This window comes from Piliocolobus tephrosceles, chromosome 18 (assembly GCF_002776525.5).
Source record: "Piliocolobus tephrosceles isolate RC106 chromosome 18, ASM277652v3, whole genome shotgun sequence".
NCBI classification, from domain to species: Eukaryota; Metazoa; Chordata; class Mammalia; order Primates; family Cercopithecidae; genus Piliocolobus; species Piliocolobus tephrosceles.
The window spans coordinates 36,626,892-36,652,218 of NC_045451.1; the positions used below are offsets into that span (position 1 = coordinate 36,626,892).

A 25,327-nucleotide genomic window follows, 5' to 3' on the forward strand; every position below is an offset into this window, starting at 1 on the left:
GAGGAATAGAAATTAAAATTACAAACTGTTTAAAGAATGATAAATGTAGACTCCTTTATTCTAAAACCTATAGTACCCAGCTAAAGCCGTACTCAGGAGAAAATTAATATCTGTAAATGACTTTATTGTTAGAAAGACCTAAAATGAAAGAATTCTACATCAATTTTAAAACATTAGAAAATAACATTTAAACTCTAAGGAAACAGGAAAAATAAATCAATAGAATACAAACCAAAACAAGTAGAAAGGACAAATAAATCCAAAATTGCTTCTTTGAAAAAAGTCAATAAAATTAATGCACCCCTTGCAAACCTGATTAAAGAAAAGAGATAACAAAATTATGTAAGATTAGAAATGAGAAGGGGATAAAACCATGCATACAGGAGAGATTGAAATCATTCTATGAGAACATTGTAGGTAACTCTATGGCAACAAACCTCAAGATGAAGCAGAAAACTTGACTATGTCAATTATGGAAGAAATTGGAAAGATGATTTAAGATCTGCCATTTTAAAGCAGCAGGACAAGACTTTCGTGGCTGATAGTAGAATTCATCAGTGTTGTATGAGAGGAGATTAAGATGGGAGAGGGGAAGTGGAAGATGGTTGCGATAGGGAAAGAGTTTGAGACACAGCCTCCTCTAAAGTCCCTGTCTCTCCAAACGGACACACCTTTAATGATTGCATATTTGTGTTCAACATAGACACTATCATTTGTATAGCCAAGAGCTGTTGCTTGTAGTTTGGGGTGATGGTAGAAAAACTGCCAGAATATAGGTCCCCAAACCCTTCTTCTCTCATCATGTCCTGTCCCCATGCAACCTCATGTTGGTGCTGTGAATCTGTAAGTTTAGAGATCTTTTACCTACCCATTCAGCAGCTGGCTGAGGCGAGGAAGCCCTGGGGAAGGTGGGACAAGATCACTCCAGGAGCTCTCCAGTCCCATGAGATGAGGTGAAGAGTTGGCAGGGGTTGGGGGAGATGGGGGTAGTTGGTGGGAAAAGAAAGCAATAATCTCATCCAAATCAGCTGAAATAATTTTTTATATCCAAATAGTTTTCCTCTTCTGGAGATCCAGTAAGCATGACTAAAAGACAGTTCCCAATCAGACCCAATGCTTTGGGTGGACAGTCTCAAAGGGCTTAATGAAGGCAGGAGGGGATTTTTCTAGGGCAATGAATGGGGTCTCTGGTTCTGGTTATCTGTTGTTAAAATACTTTGGAAGTCTTGCCTCCATTTTGGGTAATTGAACCCCTTCTGGAAACCCAACAGAGAACTGAAGCCCTTATCCTAATAATATAGAGGTTTTCCTGCATCATGGGATGGGACCACCTGATCTTCACACTCCCTTCCAACCTTGGGATTCTCTGAACCTCCCTGTCCTTCCTGCCTGGAAGACTCCAGCACTGAAGGGTCATCATTTTTTTTCCTTGTCCAAGAGTGGTGTGCTTTCTGGCAGATGAGAGAACAGGGCGAGAGGTTGGAGAAGAGTGAGCCTTAGAAATAGTTTCTAGACACTGTGGAACTATTGGTTTAAAACTGCACCCCTTAGTGCACATCACTGTGCACTAAGTTCTCCAGTAGCCCCAGAGCAGGTCCTCCTGATTCCAGTCATGCTACTCTCACTTTTCTGAGTGTCCTCCATTTCCTGAGGGTCTTCATGCCGTCACCCAGCATGTCAGCCCCTTTGCTATGTCTGTTGCAAGGGACTTGGTGGTGTCTGTCTGGGCCTGTGCACTGCCCACCAGTTTGTAAGCATTAATATGTTGACTGTCTCTATCAGGGATCTGCAAAATACAACTTGGGGACCAAATCTAGCTTACCGCCTGTTTAATAAAGTTTTATGGACACATAGCCATAATTATTCATTTACATGTTGTCTATGGCTACTTTTATGCTATAATGACAGGGTTAAGACTTTGCCAAAGAGAATATATGGCCTCCCATCAGAAAATATTTACTATCTGGCTCTTTACAGAAAAAGTTTGCTGACCCCTGATCTATATATACATTTAAAGACCAAATGAAAGCTATTGACTGTAGTTGGGAAACCAAATTATGAAATTCATAGATAGTTGTTTGTCTTTCCACAGTCAGGGCTACCTATCTGTCTTAAATATCATACACTTCATAAAGCTTCCCGTGCTCACAAGCAAATAGAAGAATGAAGTAGATTTCCCAAGCTTTTTACACATGGAACTCGGGTACTTTCCTTACCTGAAATCTCTGCTTAAAGATGCTGGTTTGATTTGTCCCAGCAATCCCATTACTGGGTATATACCCAAAGGATTATAAATCATTCTATTGTAAAGACACATACACACGTATGTTCATTGCAGCACTATATACAATAGCAAAGTCTTGGAATCAACCCAAATACCCATCAGTGATAGACTGGATAAAGAAAATGTGGCACATATACACCATGGAATATTATGCAGCCATAAAAAAGAAGGAGTTCGTGTCCTTTGCAGGGACATGGATGAAGCTGGAAGCCATCATTCTAAGCAAACTAACACAGGAACAGAAAACCAAACACTGCACGTTCTCACTCATAAGTGGGAGTTGAACAATGAACACATGGACAAAGGGAGGGGAACATCACATACTGGGCCCTGTTGGGGGATGGGAGGCAAGGGGAAGGAGAGCACTAGGACAAATACTTAATGCATGTGGGGCTTAAAACCTAGATGACAGGTTGATAGGTGGAGGAAACCACCATGGCACGTATATATCTATGTAACAAACCTGCATGTTCTGCACATGTATTCCAGACCTTAAAGTAAAATTAAAAAAAATTAATTTTAAGAGATACTGGTTTGATCTAAACTAAGAAATGCTTATCATCCACAATAAAGTCATATATAGGATTCTAATTTATTAATTCCTCCCTGCTATGGAATATCGCCTTGCCCCTTACAAAGACCACTGAATGGTCAAGACTCCTTTAGATAATTCCATGCCCCAGTTGTCCCTATTTTGACTTAAAATCCCATCAGTGTAAAATTCTTCTCTTTGTGGTCATTAGCCTCTAGCTCAGCCACTAGAGAGCCTTCCCTTCCTAGCCTGTGTCCCCTGACTTACCCTCCTACTCTGTGTCTGCTTAGGACACTCAACAAGTTTAATTTTATAGCATCTATTATTTAGTTTAACATGCCAAGAAGATCACCTGTTAATTACCTTTCCAAAAGACTGCTGTTTTTGTTTTAAGTCAACAACACTTAAAACACACTCCTTATTGCTAACTCCGGAAATCTTACTGTAATACCAACTTCCCTTAATGCCACACAATAGGTAGTTATGGAGATTCAGGCAGAGAATGAAAATCAGCTTAGGGAAAGAAAGTTACAGGTGTGCTTGGTTCTACACAGGTGCAAGGAGAGGCAAAGAAAGTGAGTGCTGCAACTGATTGAACCAGAGCTGAGAACACAGGGAGCAGACATCAGGTCAGGCAAAGAGCATTTCTTCCCAGAACGCGGCTAGTCACCACTGGGGGACTTCTCTTCTTCACCGCTTTTCACCCTCAGGTAGTAGATGCGGTTGGCCTCGGGGTAGGTGACTTTGCTGAGTGGGAGCCTGAAGATGGCCGGGTTGTTGGTCGTCAGGAGCAGGAAGATGATGGTGGCGAGGCAGAAGGCCCAGGTGCCTGGTGGCACGCCTACCTGGAAACAAAAGCATTGGGGGCTGAAGAAGTTTCCCAGTTTCCTGTGTTGGGCTGGGGACCCTGGGGGAAAAGGATGTGATGGGCATTGAGGATGGAGATCCTCCCACCAGTGAAGGCATTGATATTCCCAGATTTGCAATGTCATAGTAGTTGGTCAAAGAATTTGGGGCTGGATGCAGTGGCCCATGCCTGTAATCCCAGCACTTTGGAAGGCCAAGGTGGGAGGATCACTTGAGCCCAGACCAGCCTTGGCAACAAAGTGAGACCACGTCTCTACAAAAAAATACAAAAGACAGCTGGGCATGGTGATGCATGCCTGTAGTCTCAGCTACTCGGGAGGTGGAACTGGGAGGATGGCTTGAATCCTGGGAGGTTGGAGCTGCAGTGAGCCAAGTTTGCACCACTGCACTCCAGCCTGGGCAACAGTGTGAGACCCTGTCTTGCAAAGAAAACAAAAACAAAACATAATTTGAGGCACAATCAGAATCTTTCAATGATGGAGCTGCAAATTGGTCCCCCACATCCAGTCACACAGCGCCATCTGTCCGTCCGTGTTTTCTGCTGCTAGTTACATTGCAATCTTTCTACACACACACCCCTCCCTCCCCTAGAGGTACATGTTTGCAATTGTCCATCCTCCTCTGGACAACCTTCGATAAACCTTGACAGATGTTGTGTGAGCACCAGCTACCGTTATCCCCTCAATGTTCCTTTACCAGACCCCACAACCCCGTATGTCCAGAAGCTCTGGGAAGAGCACTTTGGGGTAGTGTTCAGGAGAATCCACACTTACCACTGACAAGATGTTGGAGATGGCTGCTTCCATGTATGCACAGAACAGGGCTGTGGAGGAACAAGGATCACCAGAGTGAGCTTCCCAGGGCCTTCACCCTAAGCCACTGCCATTATAGCCTAGGGAGCCCAGACCAAGAACAGAAGCCCCACCCTCTCCTGCAGCTCAGATTCTGCACCATGCCCTGACATCTGGCATGCTTGCCTGGCATTATTTGTTATCTCTGTAGATAGGTGAGGCCCGTCTCCCACCAGACTGTTCATTCTTCAGGTAGAGATTAAAATTTATATTTCCTTTTGTCCCCTCCCTGCTTCTATAGTGGTCTTGCATAGAGTCAGGGGTCAATAAACATCATTTGCTTGTCTACGCTGATGGTAGTGAAGAGCTAGTACAGGCTGGATGATTGTCTGTTGTGGGGGAAGAATGGTCAGACTATATGAGCTCCTGCCAAAGTCCCTCCTGTTCAAAACTCTGAGCAGCTGTGATGCTGCTTGATGTTCACCAGGTCTCACCAGGGCTGAACCTTATTGGACCCTTGAACCAGTCCCCAGGAGCCAGGCAGCTGGGTTCCCCCATGGGAGCTGGGTCCTGAGGACAGCCAGGAAAGCTTGTCCACGAAGCTGGTGCCTCTGGACAAACTCCTTCTGCCCTGCAGCTTTGCTCTTTCTCCTTCTCTATCCAGAACACCTCTTCCCTCTCTGTTTGTCAACTCAAATCCTACCAGAAGTGTTGCGATAAACCCTAGCCTCCCCCTGTAGGCTTCCCAGACGATTCCAGCCACTGGAATCTGCCACTTCTCTGAAGGCCAAAGGCAGTTACAGTCTGAACCTCAAAATAACAGGCACTTTTGACTTGACAAATATTTACCGGGCCCACTATCTCCATGCCCAGCCTCATGCTGGCTGCTGAGGGCGGTACAAGGAATACGGAAGTCATTCTTAGTCTCCATGCATACGTGGGAAAAAAACAAAAGAGAAGCTGTTCCAGATGGTATTCTTCTGTTTCCTTGACTCTAGTTTTATTTATTAATGTCCTGTCCTGCTTCCAGAGAACACCACCAGGAGAGGAGAGCTGGTGGGAAGCTGGGGCTGGGATTGACTCTCCCTTTTGCCGTTAATAGTTATCTTCTAGGGCAAGTTAATTAGCCCCTCTGAGCCTCATTTCCTCATCTGTAAAATGGGCCAGGCAGGCTATGCCTGGTGGTATTCTTGAGGGGATTAAATGAGTTCATATATTTATATAACAGGGTATGGTGCTAGGATACAGGTGTATGAGAAGGACTATGGCTGATTTCCCTTCTGGCAGCATATTCTGTATTTACTCTATGGAAATCGAGCTTGCATAATGTTGTTATGATTTTTAGTGCTCCTGGTACATCACCTCACTGGATCATTCCAACAACCTTTGTGGACTCTGCAGTCTTAGTAATTATTTGTGCAATTACTTCTCTTCTGCTAGGCTGTGGCTTCATGAGGATGTAGTCACCATGGTAACTTCTATGCCGAGACTAGGTCCTGGCACTCGATGGTGCTGTATAAATGGTTGTTGAATGAGGAGTTACAGAGAGCAGCAATGCTGTCATTAGCACACAGGGAAATGCATATGTGATTCCCTTGTAAACTTTACAACGCTGTGTAAGTGTAACACCATTAGGTGGTTGTGATCCCATTTGACAGAAAAGGGACCTAAAATCCCAGCTGTTAAGGGCAGCACTGGCATTAGGACGCAAGCCATTGGCCTTTCTGTCACTGCTGAACAGTATTGATTAGTGGTTCCCATGGGTTTCACAGAAACAAGAGGGGAAGGAGTAGCCAGAGTAACCTGGTTGTCAGCTTTTCTGAACACTCACCACAGATGAGGGCCAGCAGGTGAGTCTGCCAGGTGAGGGCATAGAACATGCCCCCGATGGCGATGCAGGAGAGGACGCAGTTGTAGCTCCAGAGGCCTGTGTAGATGGTCTCGAAGGGCGTGGCCACGGACAGGGCTGTGGGACAAGGTGTGGTATTTCTGTCTGATTCTGGGCCACAGAACAAAGACCACCCTGGGGCTGGTGCCAGGTCTCAGGGTGGCCTCCATACTGTTGTTCACCCCACATCTCCAAACCTGCCCATCAAAAGAGCCTCTACAAATGGCATCTGGTCTTAGGAAACCTTCAATGGGAAGAGAACAGTGGTTTCCAAATCAGTTATCAAAGCCACAGGCTTTACTTGGAGGTCTGACTATTTCCTCCTAGGTGAGAAGAGGCAAGGAGGTGGGATTCTAGGCCCCGTCTTACTCCTTGGACTACAGCAACTACAGTCTTAGCAAGAAAGATTCCAAAAAGCTTTAGAAGATTTAAAAAACTATTTGTAAAAAGTTGTTTCAAATGGTCCAGAAAAATATTTCTTTACCCTTATGGATATATGTAGATAAAGGAATGATACAGCAGAAGGAGTAAGATGTGAACAGTGGGTACATCTGGGGAAAGAATTTACAGATGCCTCATATTTTTATTTTTACCATTTTTTGATGAGTTTAAAATTATTTCCAAATAAAAAATACTTTTAAAAATTTTGCTTCCAAAAAATCTTTGAAAAATATTGGAAGAAGTCTAAAACAGGTTCCTACTCCCAATGCTACTACCCCAAACTCTGACTCTGCTGTCAGAAAGAGCAAATACCTATCTAAATGTGTGTACATACATATACATAGGTAACAATATTAAAGCACATTTGTCAAATGGCAATCCAATGTTTGAGAACAATTTTCTTTGTATCTTACCAAAAATTTCAAAGTGCTGGGCCATTTATTATGTCACAGTTGGTCTTGGTTACTGCTCCCGCCCCCATCCCTGTGTCCCTCTAGCACCCTCAGCTCCAGGGACTCAGTTTGCAGGCCAACTTTGTTCTTACCCCTTTGCATCTCTCCATGTTTTTGTTTGTTTGTTTGTTTGCTTTTCTTCTTCTTCTTTTTTTTTTTTTTGGAGACGGAGTCTCACTCTATTGCCCAGGCTGGAGTGAAGTGGTACCATCTTGGCTCATTGTAACCTCCGCCTCCTGGGTTCAAGCGATTCTCCTGCCTCAGCTTCCTGAGTAGCTGGGATTACAGGTGCCCACCACCATGCCCAGCTAATTTTTGTACTTTTTAAATTTAATTTAATTTTGTTTTTTAGTAGAGATGGGTTTTCATCCTAAGCTCAGTCATCTGTCTGCCTTGACTTCCCAAAGTGCTGGGATTACAGGCGTGAGCTACCATGCCTGGCTCCCTGAAAGTATTTAAAACTCCAGGGAAGAGAATGTCTGGAAGATTTGCTGTATGTAGGGGAGAAGTGACCTCAAGTGAATTATCCTGAGGACCTGAAGAAAGGGAACTCTGTCCTACCTGCTAGCAGCCCCACGATTGAGCCAATGGCTGCATGCAAGCAGATGAGTGGCGAGGAGATGAACAGAGCCACCAGGAACACACCGCCTGTCCAGGGATTGTCACAGCCATACACCTGACCGACCCCAACAGGGATGGCTTGTAAGAGCTGCAAAGTTAACAGAATACAGGTCACTGGAGCATAGACCAGTAATGCAAAACCAGACTCAGGGCCAGATTTGATCCATTCCTTGGGGGAGTAATGGAGTGGAACAGGAGGATGACTGCACCTTCCAGTGTGTGAGAGAACACGGCAGGCATGAGCTGGAACAAATAGCTCCTCACTCCACCACCCAGCAGGCATCTGAGCATCCCTCATGCAAAGCCAGGGCCCCCAGCACGGGCTGGGCATGGATGCTTCTGAGGAACATAAGGCTTCTGCTTTGAGGGGACCAGAATGCACCTCCTCCCTAGAATGTCACTGGGAGTTGCAGGGCTCTTGGGGATTTCCTCTAGACCTTCTGAAATCCATACAAATATTCTAGGAATATTGAAAATATAATAGGCCATTTTGATATATGATTTGACTAAAAGTCACCCAGCCTGTCGGTAGCCAAGTGCAGACTAGAAGCTCTGAGCTTGACCCCTAGCTCAGGTCTGAGGTCTTTGTCACCCTTGCTGTCTCATTGTCAAGCCACTGCTGACACATCCTCTTTGCTGGCCCCTGGCCATTCACAGCTACCCTGGGGGTTGTGAGCCCTTGGAAAGGAGGAGTAGGTGTGTCCCCTGCTCACGAAGACTGCATAGCGTTGTGGAAAGGTAGTATGTGGAACATCTGGAGAATGGCCTGAAGTCCAAACATCCCTGAGCCTGAGAGTAACTTGGTGGTGCTGGAATTGGGGAGGATTTGTTTGGCAATGCTGTTAGATGGCTTGTCTTCTGCCAGGCTGAATTGTGGATATTTTTGGAGTCCTTTGAGGGCAGAAGAAGAAAGGAGGGAGAATGGCAGAGCAGGCAGAGCACTGGCCTGGGAGTAGAGGGCTCCAGCTTCCATCAGGGCTCTGCACAGTTCATTGTGTGGCTGGGAGCCTGTCACATCCTCGTCTATAACATGAGGAGGCTGGCTTGGCAGATGATCTTCCAGCTTTAAGACTCTGTAGTTCTTTTCATAATTGCCAGGTCACATGACCTCGGTGAGGACAGGGCCCTTTATGCCCAGGTACATCATAGGTGCTTAACAAATAGGAATTGATTAGGTCAGTGGTTCCCAAACTTTGCTGTACAGTAGAATCCTCTGGGAATCTTTAAACAAATACTGAAGGCCAGCTCTTCCCTAGACATTCTGATGTAATTGACATGGGGCATGGTGGGGCTCAGGTGAGTCTGGCATGCACTGGAGATGAGTTACAGATGATCCACTGTCGATGTTGCCATAGATGCTGGGAATAATTTAGTTTCTCCCTTTGGACCAGATTTTGTACTTTTTTGACAATTTGATTTAATTCTGGAATAAGTATGATTTCTTCAGGGAGTAGTATTTGAAGAGCCTATAGGGTTCTTAAGCTTTGCCCACTCTTGTATCTGAATGAATGGCCTTTTAATAACCAAATGCTGTTTGGACCAGAGTCTATAATCTTGTGAAAGGAATGGCAAGGGTGGGGTGCTCAATCATATTTATAGAAACCCAGAAAACACTTTGTACCAGACCGGGGAACTCAGCTTAAATGTTGGGAACAGGCTGGAAGTCTACTTAATAAATACCCCATGATTGCCAAGATCTGAGGAATGCGGGATGCTAAGGGGAGTTCACGTCCACCTTTCCATCTGGGAATGCAGATTTTAAGCTCAAGCACTCAAGAATGAGAGGAATGAGGGAATGAGGGGTCTTGTAACGGAGCCTGGGTTTAGAATGAAGCTTCCTCCACTGGGATCCACATTTCAGCCTGGTGAGCTGTTCACCAGGCGGCCTTCCCTTCCAGCACGCTGCTCCCAGGCCGCAGCTGACACCCTGGGTGAAGGGCAGTCAGGTGTGCCATGGAAATTTACTGAGCCACCAGGCCTTCTCCACACTCCTCATAATTCTTATGTAGCAACAACAAGCCGGTTAAACAAAAAGAAAGGCCTTTCTCTGTTGTTTCAAAGAGAAAGAGGGAAGTGGCATTGATTCTTCAAAACTCAGATCCAGAAGGTGGAAAGAGAAGGAACGTGGTTGTCAGAGTGGTGGGCTGGTGGGGTGTTAAGGGGGTGGGTATGGGCCTCAGGATGCCTGGGTTTGGTTCCTACCACTTTCTAATTGCTTATTTTGAAGGTGAACAAGAGGCATCTTTTCTCTGTGACCCATACCACACTGGTCCCCTCGGTGTTGGGTTGTCCGGCCTAGCAGTGTGGAATCGGGGCTTGGAGAGACTTTCTTCCTGCTGGTGCCACACGTGCCCTTGGCCATTACTTGGGCAATACCTCATGCATAGGGATCAGGGACAGCCCGTGGCCTGATTGTCAGACGGCCTGTCGCCGATGCTCCTGGCAGAATTTTGAGTGTTGTGCCTGTTCCTGCTCTGCCTGTTTTCCACCTGAGAAGGTGGGCTTTCCCTTAAATGCAGAGCTCTGTCTTTTCCATGTTCTTGGGTTTATGCCCTAACACTGCCACTCGTGCCCCAGCCCCAGCCTCAGACACAACTTGAAAAGGTTTTGCATTGTTTGCCACAGTGTTAACAACCACGGCTGGGGAAGCATTTCCTTTTCTGCTGCGTTTAGGTTTAGAGTGTGGCTGTCCCTGGAGGACCCTGGAGTGGTAGCTCCAGAGCTGAGCATAGCAGCAGGCTACACTGAGGTTGCAGCATGCCTAGACGGGCAGGACTCAAGCATCGTATCACACAAACAATATTTGAGGACTTAGGTTATGATAGCAAATATTCAAAAGACTATTGCAGAAACAATAGCCTGAATTGCTCTAGAAAGCAGACTGGAACCAATGGGTGAAAGATAAAGGGAGATGGATTTCTGATGAAGGTAAAGAATACCCCAACATGACAGGGTGGATTGCACCAATAAGTAGGGGATTTTGCCTCACTGGGATTGTTCAAGCTGCATGTACATGTCCTGCCTTGGACTAGGCAGGTGATGGTTCAAAGCTTAGGCTTTGTGTCAGGCTGCCTGGGGTTTAAGAACAGGCACTATCTGCAGTTGGACTTTGGGCAACTAACCCTCTCTGTGCCTTAGTTTTCTCACCTATAAAATAGTGATAATGGCGGTACCTACAGTATTAGGTTATATTATGAGGGCTAAATGAGTTAATATGTCAAGGGCTTGGAACAGTATCTGATACATAGTAAGCTTGCTAAGTATTAGCTATTAGCTATCTCTGTTCATTAACAAGGCCACAGTTTTACAATTCTATATATTTAATCTTATGTTAGATCTTCACTACATTCCTATATCTTCAATGTCTAGAGATCAGCAGAATAAATGAATATGTACATTTACCACAAAAGGACAGAAAGCAGGGTTTCTCCCCTTTGGCCCTATTGACACTTTGTTCTGTATTACTCTCTGCAGGGGCAGGGGGAAGCTGTCTTGTGCATCGTAGGATGTTTGGCAGCGTCCCTGGCCTTTACTCATTACATGTCAGTGGCACCTCTCTAGTCTTGACAATAAAAATGTCTCCAGACATTGCCTAATGTCTCCAAGGGGCAAAATTATCCCTGCCTGAGAACCACTAAGAGAGAAAGTATATAAAAATTAACCCTCGGCCTTCTATGCTAATGCATTTAAAATCCCAATTTTAAATGTTTATTTTAGTATCTTGCCCCTTTATCTGACTATACATTTTATCTAATATCTTTTACTCAACTACCACGATTCTGTACTGTCAGCACTTATCTGTTCACTTGTGTGTTGGAGTTTCCCTGTATAGAATGCAGGCTTCATAAGAGCAGGATGTCATCTTTGTGTGTTCTCAGTATCTGAAAAAGTATCCAGGCCGCGTTACTTGTTCAATAAGTACTTGTTGAAAGGATCTATGGACATGGCAGCAACCTTTTCTGATACCCTGCTGAGGCCCATCATCTGGCAGAGATGTTTCTAGAGAAGCTGAGAGCGTGGGTAATCCAGAAATTGGTTGGCAAGAAGGCCTGCAGTGGAGTATGGGGGTCTCAACTCATCACCACTGGGTAACTTACCAGGGGCATTTCCATTTCTGCCCAGGTGATATTGGGCACTGAAGACACAGGCTCTATCAGTGTTGTGGGGAAGAAGAGGTTGTAGTGGCCTGTGGCTGCAAGGTACAAGGTGACTGCAATGTTGAAGGGCAGCGTGAAGACTGGGAGGTCCCACTTGCTCAAGATGGAATTCAAGGCACTAGAAAGAACTGGGCTGCAGATGGAAGAGACAAAGGGTTAATCCCTGTGATATCCTGAGGTCTACATTGTCTCAGCAGCTCTGGCCACTGTATCATCCACTGACTCCTTTCCTAGGCACAGCGTTTCTGGCCCCCTTGAGACTCCAGGGTTCCACTGATCTGGGATAGGGAATAAGGTATTCAATTTCAGCTCTTACCTTTTTTTCTTTTCTTTTGCCAATTTATTGTCATCTGCTTCATAAGCTTACACCACTGAGAAACAAAATTTAAAAATATCGTAACTTATTTTGAGTAAAACACTTTATAAAATAATGGAAATATTTCTTTGTTTTTTAAACTGAGAAAACTAAACAAAATGTGACCCTTACAAAATGTAATGTGTTGCCTTTGAATCACCAAGGTGTACAATGACTATTGTTCGGGGCTGTGATAACATTTTAGAAGACTGACCTAGGAGGAGGCTGCAATGGCATATGGGCAATTTGCAGGTCTAATTTCAGCAAAAATACTTGGAGCTACTCTGGAAACTGCCAGGGGAAAAATAGGACCCTCAGTTGTTTTACCCTCTGTCTTCTTCACCTTTTCCTTGGAAAGAGAATGGATGTTGGAGACAGACAAAGCTTAGTGTAAATCCTAACTCACTCCTATGGGTACAGGCTGAAGGAACATTGTTAGGTAATTAATCTCTCTTAGCTTCAGTTTCCTCTGGAAGGCACCAGCCACCCTAGACACCCAATACCCCACATCACCCATACTCAGTGACCTGCTGGGCAAAACCTGAAGTCGCATGATTTGTTTAAATGGTCTGCTTTTAATGAATGGCCATGAATTTCAAAAAGGCATTTAAGACTTCCTGAAAACCCTCCTACACATCCCTCGCCAATTAACTCTCCAACTTACTGAGACAAGTATTTCACATTTTCACCTTTCTCCTCAAATCTTTACTGTCTGCTTCCCTTTAGCCTCAGCCAACCACCTGGCTTTACTTCATTAAGAAAATAGAAGTGACAAGATGAGAAAGGCTTGTTTTCCCCGCCATAAAATCCACACCCTGTCTGCTTTCTTCCCATATACTCTGCCTCTCTGCCTTTGCCACATAATTGAAGCATCCCTGCTCCTTCATCAGGGCAATTCTTTTCCCTTTTCTTTGGATCTAACCTGCCTCAGGGACTTCATTCCTGTAATCTTCTCCTTTCTCTCCTACAGCTTCAATCTCTTCTTTTTCTTCGGATCATTCTTATCAGGATATAACATGCTCTAGTATCTTCTACCTTTAAACATCTTCCCCCTTTAACCTGATGGCCACTCCAGCTGTGGTTCCATTTCTCTGCTCCCTTCAGGGCAATATCCTTCGAAATAGTTGGCTTTCTGTGTTGTCCCCAATCTTTTCCTCCTAGTCTTTCCCAAACCCACTTCAATCAGGTGTGTGCCCTCATTACACCATGGAAATGGCTCTTGTCCATTTCACCAATGGCATCTATCTTGCCAAGTCCATGGTCATTCCCCATTGCTTTGATTTGACAGTTGGACCTGCCCACCGTATTGAAATACTTTCTGTCTGGGCTACCATGACACTCGATTTTCTTAGTTTTCTTCTTGCCTGTTCCTTCTTAGTCTTTTTTGATGGTTTTTCCCCTTTCTTGCCAGACTTCTAAATGTTGGAAAAGCATATGACTCTGTCTTGAATCTTTTCTCTCTCTCTCTCAAAAAATCTTCTCTGTTGGGTGATAGCCTTTAGTACCATAGATGAAAGCTTCTGTGTGCTTCCGCCTCCCGAATCTTGATCATATCACTGTGTTCCAGATTTGTACATCCAATTACCTTTACAACATCTCTCCTTGGAAGTCCATAGTGTAATGTGTCCAAACAGAATTCTTGATTTGTATCCTGTCTCCTGCCACCAACTGTCAGGCCTCTGAACCCAAGCTCAGCCATCATATCCCCAGTGACCTGCACGTATACATCCAGATGGCCTGAAGCAACTGGAGATCCACAGAAGTGAAAATAGCCTTCACTGATGACATTCCACCATTGTGATTTTTTCTGCCCCACCCTAACTGATCAAAGTTCTTTATAATCTCCCTCACCCTTAAGAAGTTTCTTTGTAATTCTCCCCAGTCTTGAGAATGTACTTTGTGAGATCCACTGCCTATCCCAAAACCTATAAGAACTAATGATAATCCCACCACCCTTTGCTGACTCCTTTTCTGGACTCAGCCCGCCTGCACCCAGGTGAAATAAACAGCCATGTTGCTCACACAAAGCCTGTTTGGTGATCTCTTCACACGGACGCGTGAAACAACAACCAGTTCTTCTCTTGGCCTTTGGTATTAACCCAGGTACTCGGGCACATTATAGGAGTTTATTCGATTTTCTTTTCTTTTCCTTTCCTTGGTATTCCACAACCTCCCAACAAGTTGTGTTGCCTCTGTCATCCTTAAAATATACTCCAGACCCACTCACTTCTTACCATGTTCATGAATATTACTCTAATCTAAACACTGTCATCTCTGTGGGGTTTTGTAGCAGATAATTGTGGATTATTGTATAGCAGATGCTTCCAGCATCTACTCTTACTCCAGTTAAAATCTGTTTCCATCCTGCAAGCAGAGTGATTTGTTTAGATTTAAACCATATCCCATTACACCTCTGCCTAAAACTCTCCAACTGCTTTCCATCACAGCCGATATAGAAATCAGTCTTACTGGGTCTTCAGGGTGTACCTGGTCTGACTCTCATCGAGTCCCTGCCCTCCCCTCCTGCCACTCCTCCATCCTTCACTGGGCTTCTGCCACACCATTCTTGTCTTTCTTCCTAGAATACATCACACTTCCCCATCTGGGGGCTGCTTCTGCCTGCAACATCCTTCACCCACATCTTCAGATGACAGATGCCTTCTTATCATTTAGGCGACAGCTCAAATGTCCCCTCTGCAAAGTTGTCTTCTCTGATCACACATGTCTGGAATCATTTGCTGTCCCATTTAGCCTCTCTTGCTTTCCTCAAAGCACTTATCAGGTCTTGAAATGATCCCTTTTATTAACTAGTTTATAAGTTTATTTCTGTCTTAGCCAAGAAGAATGTTAGCTCCAAGGGAATAGAGACTTTTCCTTGTTTACATATATTCCCAGCATCTAGGATCGACCTTTCACTCAACAAATAGTTTCAGGCACTCAACAGATACTTGTTTACTGAACCAACCTGGAAAATGGCACTACTAATACCTACCCTATGACTTGAATTTCAGCGGCCCCATAGATGGATTGATGAATGCGCTGGAGTAGTAGCACAGAGCCCAGGGTGGGGTGCTCAGTGTTTTTTGTCCTTTAAATTGGGAAGTGGGATGGGGGCACTGAAGTCTAATTGCCAGCCAGTGCAATGTGGCTGAGGAGCTGTGCTGAGGGGCTTAATCTGTGTAGTTTTAAACCACATGTATGCAAATGAAGGCAAGTTCTCCTTTTCACAGGTGGGAATGTGGGGGGCATTAAGAAAATCCCCATAGAAATGACTGTCTTGGCTTTTTGTCCCAATGGATTAAGAAAGAAACCCTAAGAAGAAAACTAAATTGCCCAGAATGCTTAATGTAGTAATTTATTTGCAAGCACTACTAAAAAGCAATAAAACAGTACTTAAGCTAAATTAAACTAACTGGTTTTAGTAACTGCAGACTTTGAAACCAAAGAAAGGCATTTACTTCTTAGAGATGTTAAAAATAAATCATTCTGTCTGATTTATTGCTGAGAACAGGAATTAATCACCCTGTTTGAGGGAAGTTGAGAACAGGGTGGTATACACATGTGAAGTCAGGGTCTGGGGGACAAAGGTTCACCATGACAGTGAGCACACTGCAGAGACTCTGAGATGCTCGACAGACCTGCTGTAAATTCACGTGAACTAAGGATCACATGTGTGAATGGCCCAGCAACCCTTCACTCGGTGAATATTTGTTCCTAACCCCCCTTTCATCGTGACCTTCTTATTTCATCTACAATATGAGGTGATTGCCCAGCAAGATCTCAACCGATACTTCCAGTTCAAAGATTCTATGCTTTACATATAAATATTCTGTTCCAAGAAAGCTCTCTGCTTCTATCACAAGCAGGTTTTCAGCTTTTAGGTCTTGGTTAGGCCACATAATAGACAATTCCCATGCAACCTGTGGTTTAATAGTGCATATTGGATTTGGAATGCCAGCATCAAAAACTTCCAAAAAGTACAACTTGCGGCAAGTGACTTAATCTCTGCATGCCTTGGTCTTCCCTTCTGTAAACTGTGGGCAAATGTAGCCGTGCTTAGCACACTGCATAAGCCCTGCTTAGCACTATGTCAAGCAAGCAGGAATAACTTCAGAAATGCTGACCTTTATTACTAAGAATGTCATTCAGGAAGATTACCATTGCAATAAAACACAAGTTGTCTTGTTGATTTAAAGAATCCTCCTGGCCAGGTGCGGTGGCTCATGCCTATAATTCCAGCATTTTGGGAGGCTGAGGCAGGTGGATCACGAGGTCAGGAGATCGAGACCATCTTGGCTAACACGGTGAAACCCTGTCTACTAAAAATACAAAAAATTAGCCGGGCATGGTGGCAGGTGCCTGTAGTCCCAGCTACTTGGGAGGCTGAGGCAGGAGAAGGGTGTGAACCCAGGAGGTGGAGCTCGCAGCGAGCCGAGATTGTACCACAGCACTCCAGCCTGGGTGACAGAGCGAGACTCTGTGTCAAACAAACAAAATAATCCTCCTTATTCCATATCTCCAAATGACCCCCTTGTGTTACAAGAGAACTCATGGGCTTTCACGGTGTCAGACAAGCTAGCCTGGCTGTGAAGGGGCTGGGCCCCACATGTGTATGTCCTGTCTCTGGCCAGTGTAAGACACACAAATGTCTTGGGGCCCCATGGAGCTGTGAGCAGAAAAAATGAGTTGCCTCACCAGGCCATGGCTGTGAAGGTCACAGGAAACAGAAGCCACCAGTAGTAGTCTAACTTCTCTGAGAACACGGAAATCAGCAGTCCCACCAGCATCCCATTGTGCCCATGGAGTCCTGAGGCAATGGCAGACCTGGCAGGGAAACAGAGTAACTTTGCATTTGAAGTTGGTGATGTTAGTGGGTCCCTCCCTCCTGGTGCTTTGAGGATATGCTTCATTTAGATGATTCCTTTAATAATAATCCTTAGAAAAAAGTGAGTTCACTCAATGAATATTGGGCAGTCACATAGCTGCCAGCACCTTTCCTGATAAAACACACACCTGCACCCCCTCCTTGTCTTGCTGATCAACAATTAAAATTATGCACTTTTTCTGTGGTGAAACTCTTCTTTGCTTATCAGAGGAGACTTAGACTGCTAAGTATAGGGGGAAATATAATAGAAACCTGAGGTGTGACACAAGGAAGTGTGTGGGAGTTGGGGAGAGAGAGGGAGAGAGAAGAGAGGGAAGGAGAAAGAGTGTTATGATGACATTGTGTAAAATTCTCTGTAGTTGGCCAGGCACAGTGGCTCATGCCTATAATCCCTGCACTTTGGGAGTCCAAGGCGGGAGGATGACTCAAGCCCAGGAGTTCAACCAGCCTGGGCAACAGAGTGAAACCCCATCTCTGCTAAAATACAAAAAGTAGCCAGGTGTGGTAGTGCATGCCTGTAGTCCCAGCTACTTGGGAGGCTAAGGTGGGAGGATCACTTGAGCCCGGGAGGTTGAGGCTGCAGTGAGCCAAGATCTCACCATTGCACTCCAGTCCAGCCTGGGTGACAAAGGAAGACACTGTCTCAAAAAAAAAAAAAAAAAAAAAAAAAAAAATTATCTGTAGCTGGAATCTGGGTACTTTCTCTCTCTGCATGTCTGCACCAGAGTGAATAAGCTGGTTTAGCTCCGGGTTCCCAGGTGCTCCAGAAGTGTGGTATAGTATCCATGCACGAGTCTAGCACCTCCTTCTTTTTCAGAGGAGAAGCTGGGGTGTGCACCTACAATTCTCCTCCTGATCCTAATAAACACTGTCCTTGACCTTTCTAATTGCTCTGCCAGGTGAGGGGCATGGGTTGTGGGGTGAGAGAGGGGTATGGGCAGCTTGCACTGCAAGACCCCTGCCAAGGAATGACCTGTGTGTGCTTGTGGTCAGTCCCTCTGCACCCACCTTAGTTCTATGAGAGCTGAAGTGTGTCTGTGTGTCTGTTGCTGTGGCCCAGTAACCAAGCAATGTCAAGGAGGCTGTGCATGGAGGCTGCTCAGCCAGTATTTGTTGACTGAACATGTGGGCATGCTAAACCTTACCATGTGTTGGCTGTTCTTGCATGGCAGAAGCTTCTGGAAGCTTAGGACTCCCTGAGATGCAGGAAGGGAATTCTGGCTAGAGGAGGGCTCCAACCCAGCAGGGGCTGTGGCTTAGGTCTGGAAGGGGGAGGACCTTTCATCTCTGTAGTGACCAGCAGGTCTAGTAACCTAGATAAGAGGAGAGCAGAAGGATGGGAAAGGGGCAGGAGAGCGCATATCTAGATATCTTCCTGCAAGAAAGCTGTAGCACAAGGCACATGTGTGGACACTTGTACTAGACACAGGACAAGCTGTGTCATCAGCTGCTCTTGAGGCCAGGAAGATACGGGGGCAGCTGGAGACAGGCAGCAGGTGGGATGGAGGGAGGTGGCAGAGAAGACCACTGGGGAGCACTTCAAGAGCAGAAATCCACGTTTTGGGAGAATCATTATTTTTAGTGTGTTTGCATTTTCTCTACAGTTTCTCTTTTGTGTTTGGTGATATAATTTAGTGCTTTTTTTGTTTTAATACCAATAGCTGCCCCACTCTGTGGAGAGTGTCCCTCCAGAACTCTTGTTTTTACTAAAACATTGGTGGCTTCTGGATTTCCCTCCCTGACTATAAAATATACAAAATTGGGTTCAACACCAATGCCAAAAAGGTCTCCATTAAGACTACATTCCATCCGGGAACTGCAGGGTTGGTGTTGTTGACCTTCAGTTACCATCTATAAAGTACAGTCTTAGGCTAGTGGGGAACTGGGGGTGGGGACAGCGGGGGTGATTAAAGGGTAGTGGGGGTGTCGGAGGTCATGCTTACAATATGCAACTGTGTCAGTGGTTCATTGTGGACAGCAGTGAGCTCGTGGCTCCTTAGAAGACATGTGTATGGATGTTGTGTCCAGTGGCTAGAGCTTTGAGCCTATGGTGTAGAACAAGGCACCAACCTGTCGGCAACAAAGCCTAGATCTTTTCTAGGCACTGTGGGTGTATATGGCATATTGGAAACCAACTTCTTCTCCTGAACATGCTTAGAATATAGCCAGAGAGAGAAGAATAAAAAAAATTACAGAACAATTCACTCTAGTACTGGGATGTGTTCTGTGGTTGTTCAGAGAGAAAGAAAGGTTCAGAGAGCACAGAGGGAATGAGGAGTGGCTCCCTGTAGGAGGAAGGGTTCCAGGGAATGGTAGAATTAGACAGACAGGTACAGCTGGTGTCAGGGATCACAGAAGCAAAAGTACTTAACTAGGGACAAGTGTGACGTTGATTAGCACTAGGTAGCATAAGACCCATCAAATGACACTTGGGGAGCCAAGCTGAGGGGCTGGGTTTTTATCTGGTGCAATTTGTCTTAAATTCTTAATCAGGATGTTTGTGAGGATTAGGCATGCCTGGTGTGCGTCCTCCCTTGTAAAACTGAAGTCTGTGAAGCGACTCTCTGAATGGCTTGGCAAGTTTACCAGTAGATTAATGGTGGGGAGGATAATCAAAGAATCGAGTGTCAGTGCAGGGAGGGTCTTGGGCTCGTCTCAGCTGGACAGTAGATTATACAGATAGGATAATAGGGCTGGAGGGGGAAGTGCTTGCCTGAGTCACACAGCTAAGAAGGCAGTGGGCTGCACAGAATTCACCCCAGGCAAATTTCAGCACACAGTGATGAAGCAGTGAAGCATGGGCTGATCTGCCAGGGTCCCAGTTCTATGCCAGCTGCCCATGGTTGACAGGTACTTGGGAACAAGGAATAGGAGGCCCACTAACCAAAGCAGACACAAGATCTTGGCTGGAGCCCATTTTTAATCTCACCCACCAGATCTGTACTCAGAAGAATTCAGACTCTCATCCATCTGACCTCGAATGGCCTCCTAGCATGCTAGAATCGGAGTGGTCCTCCAAGGCCAACCTAGAGGTACATGAGCAACTTCTCCCCAGGGCCAGGTGGACTCACGGGTTTGTCTCAGTGGAATGAGGAACGTCAGCTGGGCCTGACGTTGGTTACACCACATCCAGCTCTGATTACTTTGGGTTTACCAATGGGCCTCTGGCCATGTTGTCCTCACAGGTACCATGATGGGGACAGCATGACCTTGAGCCCAGAAGATGCAGGTCATGCCTCCGAGCCTAAGTCCTGCCACCCATTGGCTGTGGCACCTTTGGTAGGTATCTCTCCCCTTCCAGTCTCCTTTCCCCCACGTGCAAGATGTGGACTCTGTGGCCTTCACTGTGCCTTGTGAAGTGGTGGTAAGAGTCACAGCTAACAAGATATGACAGTGCTTCTTAGTTTTTTTTTTTTTTGAGAGAAACCCACTGTAAGAAATGCATTTTATGACTTAGCTTTCACTTTCTTTCTTTCCCTCCCTCCCACACACACATCCCCAACATAAATGAAACAAAAATTTCACCAAATAATATTTACCATTACCATATACAGACTACTCTCATCAGTTTTATTTTATGCTACTGTTTTAACTTTAAAAGATGCTGCTGACAATTAATTCATGATCTGGAAATGGGTTGGTGATCCCCAAATTGAAAAACACTAAGATAGGGGATAATTCAGTGTTTTCCAAGCATCAGAAGCATACAGGAGGACCTTGTTAAAAGTACCCACTCCCTGATCCACTGAATTGGCATAGCTATGAGAGGAAGGGGAGGGGTGGACTGAAACTATTTCTTGTTTTTTTTTTTTTTTTTGAGACAGAGTCTCGCTCTGTCACCAGGCTGGAGTGTTGTGGCACGTTCTCAGCTCACTGCAACCTCTGCCTCCTGGGTTCAAGCGATTCTCCTGCCTCAGTCTCCCAAGTAGCTGGGACTACAGACGTGTGCCACCATGCCCAGCTAATTTTTGTACTTTTAGTAGAGATGGGGTTTCACCATGTTGGCCAGAATGGTCTCAATCTCTTGACCTTGTGATCCTCCCGCCTAGGCCTCCCGAAGTGCTGGGATTACAGGTGTGAACCACCGTGCCCAGCCTGAAACTATTTAACAACCACCTTAAGTGATTCGGACCATCAGGAAAGTTTGGGAACCACTGGAATAATATACGGCAAAGTCTGAGGAAGTGGTCAAGTTCTACAAAATGCGAATTGTTATTGTTCTTTTCTTTTTTCTTTTTTCTTTTCTTGCTTTTTTTTTTTTTTTTGAGGAAGAGTCTTGCTCTGTCACCCAGGCTGGAGTGCGGTGGCACGATGTTGGCTCACTGCAACCTCCACCTCCCAGGTTCAAGAGATCCTCAGCCTTCCGCATAGCTAGGAATACAGGCATGTGCCACCACACACAGCTAATTTTTGTATTTGTAGTAGAGATGGGGTTTCACTATGTTGGCCAGGCTGGCCTCAAACTCCTGGCCTCAAGTGATCTGCCTGCTTTAAGCTTCCCAAAGTGCTAAGATTATAGGCGTGAGCCACCATGCCTGGCCCTTGTTATTGTTACTTGACTTTGCACAGCCAGTGCGAGGCCAGCTTCTTCCACATCTGTATCTATGCCTCCTGCCGGCCCTGTTTGCTTCCCTTCCTCAGAGCCCCTTCCCACACTGTCCTCCCCACTCCTTGCCTTCTCTCCAGTCCCCCATACCCAACCTTTATAGCTAGGAAGTAGCCTCTCTAATCTTCCCAGCACTTGGTGATGTCTGTCTTCTCTGAACTCAATTATATACTGTACTGTATTATTCTGAGACATTCATTACCTATTAATCTTGTCTCCTTCAACTAGATGGTAGGCTCTGTGAGGGCAGAACAGCTTAGCTATTCCTCTGCATCTCCCTCTGAGACAGTATTTGCAGAAGTCTCCACAGTCAAGTGAATGTTGACGCCGTCACATGCTGTGAGCAGGAGCAGTGTAATTCTGCAAGGACCGTCAGTGACCTGCTTAAAGTTGATGCTCAGGAGACTTTGGCTGTCTGGGAGGGTAAGGTTGGCTGATTACTCAAGTAAACACCTCTCTACTTTCTGTCCCATGCATCTTGCTAAAATCCCTGTAGAGAGGGACCCACCTGTCTTGGCCCAAGGCGAGAGCTGTTAAGGTTGAGACCACTGTCCCCAGGGTCCCAGTGATTGTCCACCAGGGATTCTGGATCAGTAGCCCTATGAAGATGAGGAGGCCGCTGAGAGGATTGTTGACGAACATCACCTGAGCGCTCCCTCTCAGGACCCAGTCTATGAACTGGAGGGCAGGGTGCTTGTCTGAAAGAGAGAGAGCGAGCCATCAGCAGGTCCAGCTTGGGCTGCTCTGCTGAGCTGCTGGTTGGCATGGCAACAAAGGAAAACAGGGATGTGTAAGCCAGGACACTTCCCATTCAGCCAGGCCAGGGGTGGGGATGGAGGGGTGGGCTAGAGGGGAGGCTGGTGCCCAGCCCACATCTCTCAGTGGTCCAGCAATCATTCTGCAGTGGGTGGTAGGTTTTGCCATATAGCCAGAGGCACCGTGCTGAGACTAATTTAACGCTGTTCCAGCCATTGGCTTGGTTGGAAAAGAAGCTCTGGGAGGTTCTTTTTTTTCCTAAGGGAAATTTATTGGTCCAAAAGAAAGGGTTTTGGAAGGTTGGGGGTGGGGGGTAGGAAATTCTTTTTTCTGTAGTGCCGGATGACTCAGTTGAGGGCTGGTATCTGAGAAGCAAAAAAAGTAGCCTGAAGAAAAGACACTGGGGAAGAAAGTGTCGTGGCCCAACTGTGAAAGTCAGTACTGAGTGAGGGCCTGGAGGAGGCCAGGTATAGGAGAGGGGCATACATTCTGCCTCGTTTGCTGGTTTGGTTTCCAGGACAACTTGTGCAGGTGTCGGGGCTAGTGGGAGTGGAAGGGTGTGGTGTTCCTTTCAGTGTTTAGTTCGAGAAGAAGTTAAAAGGAAAGAATCCTGAAGCTTTGGGAAGGATGAAGCCAACATTTTCTTGGCACATAATAGGCACATAATAAATGGCTGTGCAACAAGTGAATCGGGTGAAGGAATGATATTTAACTAGCTGGGGAAATGGCTTATCTGTTGCTAATATGGTTGTCCTATATCTATTTCATATAGGAACGAGCAATTTGCAAAGAACTAAGATCAATGCATTTAATTCTGAAACCATGAGAATTCTAGCCCAGTAGGGTATATCATATCCCTTTGGAGTCAGCTTAGGGCTGAAGTCCCCCCAGCTGTGGACTCCAGCCCTGGGTGAATCCACCCAGGGTGAGGGTGAATGAGTGAGGGAGCAGCTTTGGACTGAACCGGAGAGAGGGTTGTCTCCCCGGCCTGGCCTGGTCTGGCTGCCTCTGCCCAGGGTATTTTCCTACCTTTCAGCCAGACCTTGTACTCCTTCATGTCACCCGTGAGGTAACCCACTGCTTTGCAGAGCCTGATGCCCCTTCGGCCTGCTGAGTCCCGATGGGCCACCCCGTCTTCTTTCATTTTACTCCTTTCATTGGGATTTTCAATTTTCACAATGTGGCTGTCTTCATTGGAAGACCGGAGATCCTTTTAGGAGAAACCAACAAGACATCAAATGACACAGCTTTCTGAGAGCAGGGACATTTGGGGATAGAGGGTGGTGGCAGTTTTTTTTGATAAAAGTAAAGGATCATGAGACAAAGGGTGAAACATATGCCCATTGTCTGCAGCTGCATAGAGTACCCCGTACAAGCCTGCTCTTCCCGGGACCATGTACCTTCTTCATAGCAGGATTTCTTCACTTTGTGCCATGGGTCCCTTTTGGCAGTTTAATGAAGCCCATGAGCTTCTTTTCAGAATAATGTTTGTAAATGCAAATATCAGAAAATAGGGCTGCAAACCAAACCAATTATACTGAAATACAGTTATACTAAAAATTATGATATACATGTATGCACAGCAGATCCAATACCTTCTGTAATTTCAAAGTAGTGATGAATAAAGATATGGGACCTCCTTACTGCAAGCCAGGACAGCTCTGGAAGGCCATCCCAGCAGTCTTGAGTCCCTCTCCACTGCAGCAGTGGCCAGCCAGTCTACCTCTGTGCTACCACTGAGGATGCTAACGGCCTGCGTTTCAACAAAGGCCTTCCCTTTGGAGACAGTAGGGTAGTTCAGGGAGCAGGTTTATGGGGAAAGATTTTGGAGACTGGTTGGAAGACTGGTGAGTGAGTGCCTGTATTCTCTACTTGTCCTTAAAATCATGTCTCGCAAAGCCACATTATCTAAGGCCAGGTAGGACCCACCATGGGTGTCACCAAGTACCGACAGTGGCACTTTCTCGGTGTGCTAAGTTCTTGGGGAAGGCGGGAAAGCGGCATCTTTTAACCCCCTTTCCCTATCCCCTCCCTCCCAGGAAACATGCTGGGAGGAACCTTCCTCACCTTTTCTTCAGGCATTTCCAGGAGGGGTAGAGCTGGGTGAGTATCCGGGGATGTCGAGGGCCAGCTCGGGCTGGTAAACTCTGCCTCGTAGAGTTTGTATCTGCTGGAAAGTGGCTCTGGCAGGAGAGGGCTGCTGTGGGGGTCAGACATTCCTCCAGGGCACAGCTGCTTTTTTATCAATGGACTAGACGGAAGGAAAGGGAAAGAGCTAGTGAGTCAGGACGGGGCCCAGAGGGACTTGGCTGAGGCTGGTCTTAGACCTCAGGTCTGTCCTGAGGGTTGGACAGTGACACACGTGGGATCTACAGCTTTGCTGCCAGAGGCCATTTCTCTACCTCATTACCTTTCAAAATCCTCCCATTCTTCCAAGTCCAGAAGAATGTCCATTTGGTCGATGAAGATATCCCCGACCACTGAGTTAGAATGGAAGTCTCTCTTTTTCTCTCGATCACTGCGTGTTTTTTCTCCGCCTCTCATATTGCCTGTTGTGCCATCCTATTGTGGTAGTTAGTGGTACATGTATTTTCCCCTTGATACGTATACACAGATCCAGTACTGATTGGAGGTGGGGGGTGTCTAAGAGAAACTACTTCCGAATTGCCATGGAGGCTACATTGCTTACAAT

General features: G+C 45.8%; 1 protein-coding gene across 1 annotated transcript in view; it reads right to left on the minus strand.

Moving 5' to 3' along the window:
• The window catches only part of SLC14A2 (solute carrier family 14 member 2), a 57,808-nt gene extending 32,939 nt beyond the window's left edge, over positions 1 to 24,869 (minus strand). Inside the window, exons 1-9 of the mRNA XM_023207623.1 lie at positions 24,703 to 24,869; positions 23,665 to 23,845; positions 22,388 to 22,577; positions 17,084 to 17,212; positions 11,974 to 12,166; positions 7,817 to 7,964; positions 6,306 to 6,440; positions 4,457 to 4,506; positions 3,487 to 3,661 (exon numbers count right to left, since the gene is read on the minus strand). Of these exons, the coding sequence (XP_023063391.1) occupies positions 3,487 to 3,661; positions 4,457 to 4,506; positions 6,306 to 6,440; positions 7,817 to 7,964; positions 11,974 to 12,166; positions 17,084 to 17,212; positions 22,388 to 22,577; positions 23,665 to 23,845; positions 24,703 to 24,852 (1,351 nt within the window). The 5' untranslated portion in view covers positions 24,853 to 24,869. The remainder of the gene's footprint in view (positions 1 to 3,486; positions 3,662 to 4,456; positions 4,507 to 6,305; positions 6,441 to 7,816; positions 7,965 to 11,973; positions 12,167 to 17,083; positions 17,213 to 22,387; positions 22,578 to 23,664; positions 23,846 to 24,702) is intronic.
• Between the last annotated feature and the right edge of the window lie 458 nt (positions 24,870 to 25,327).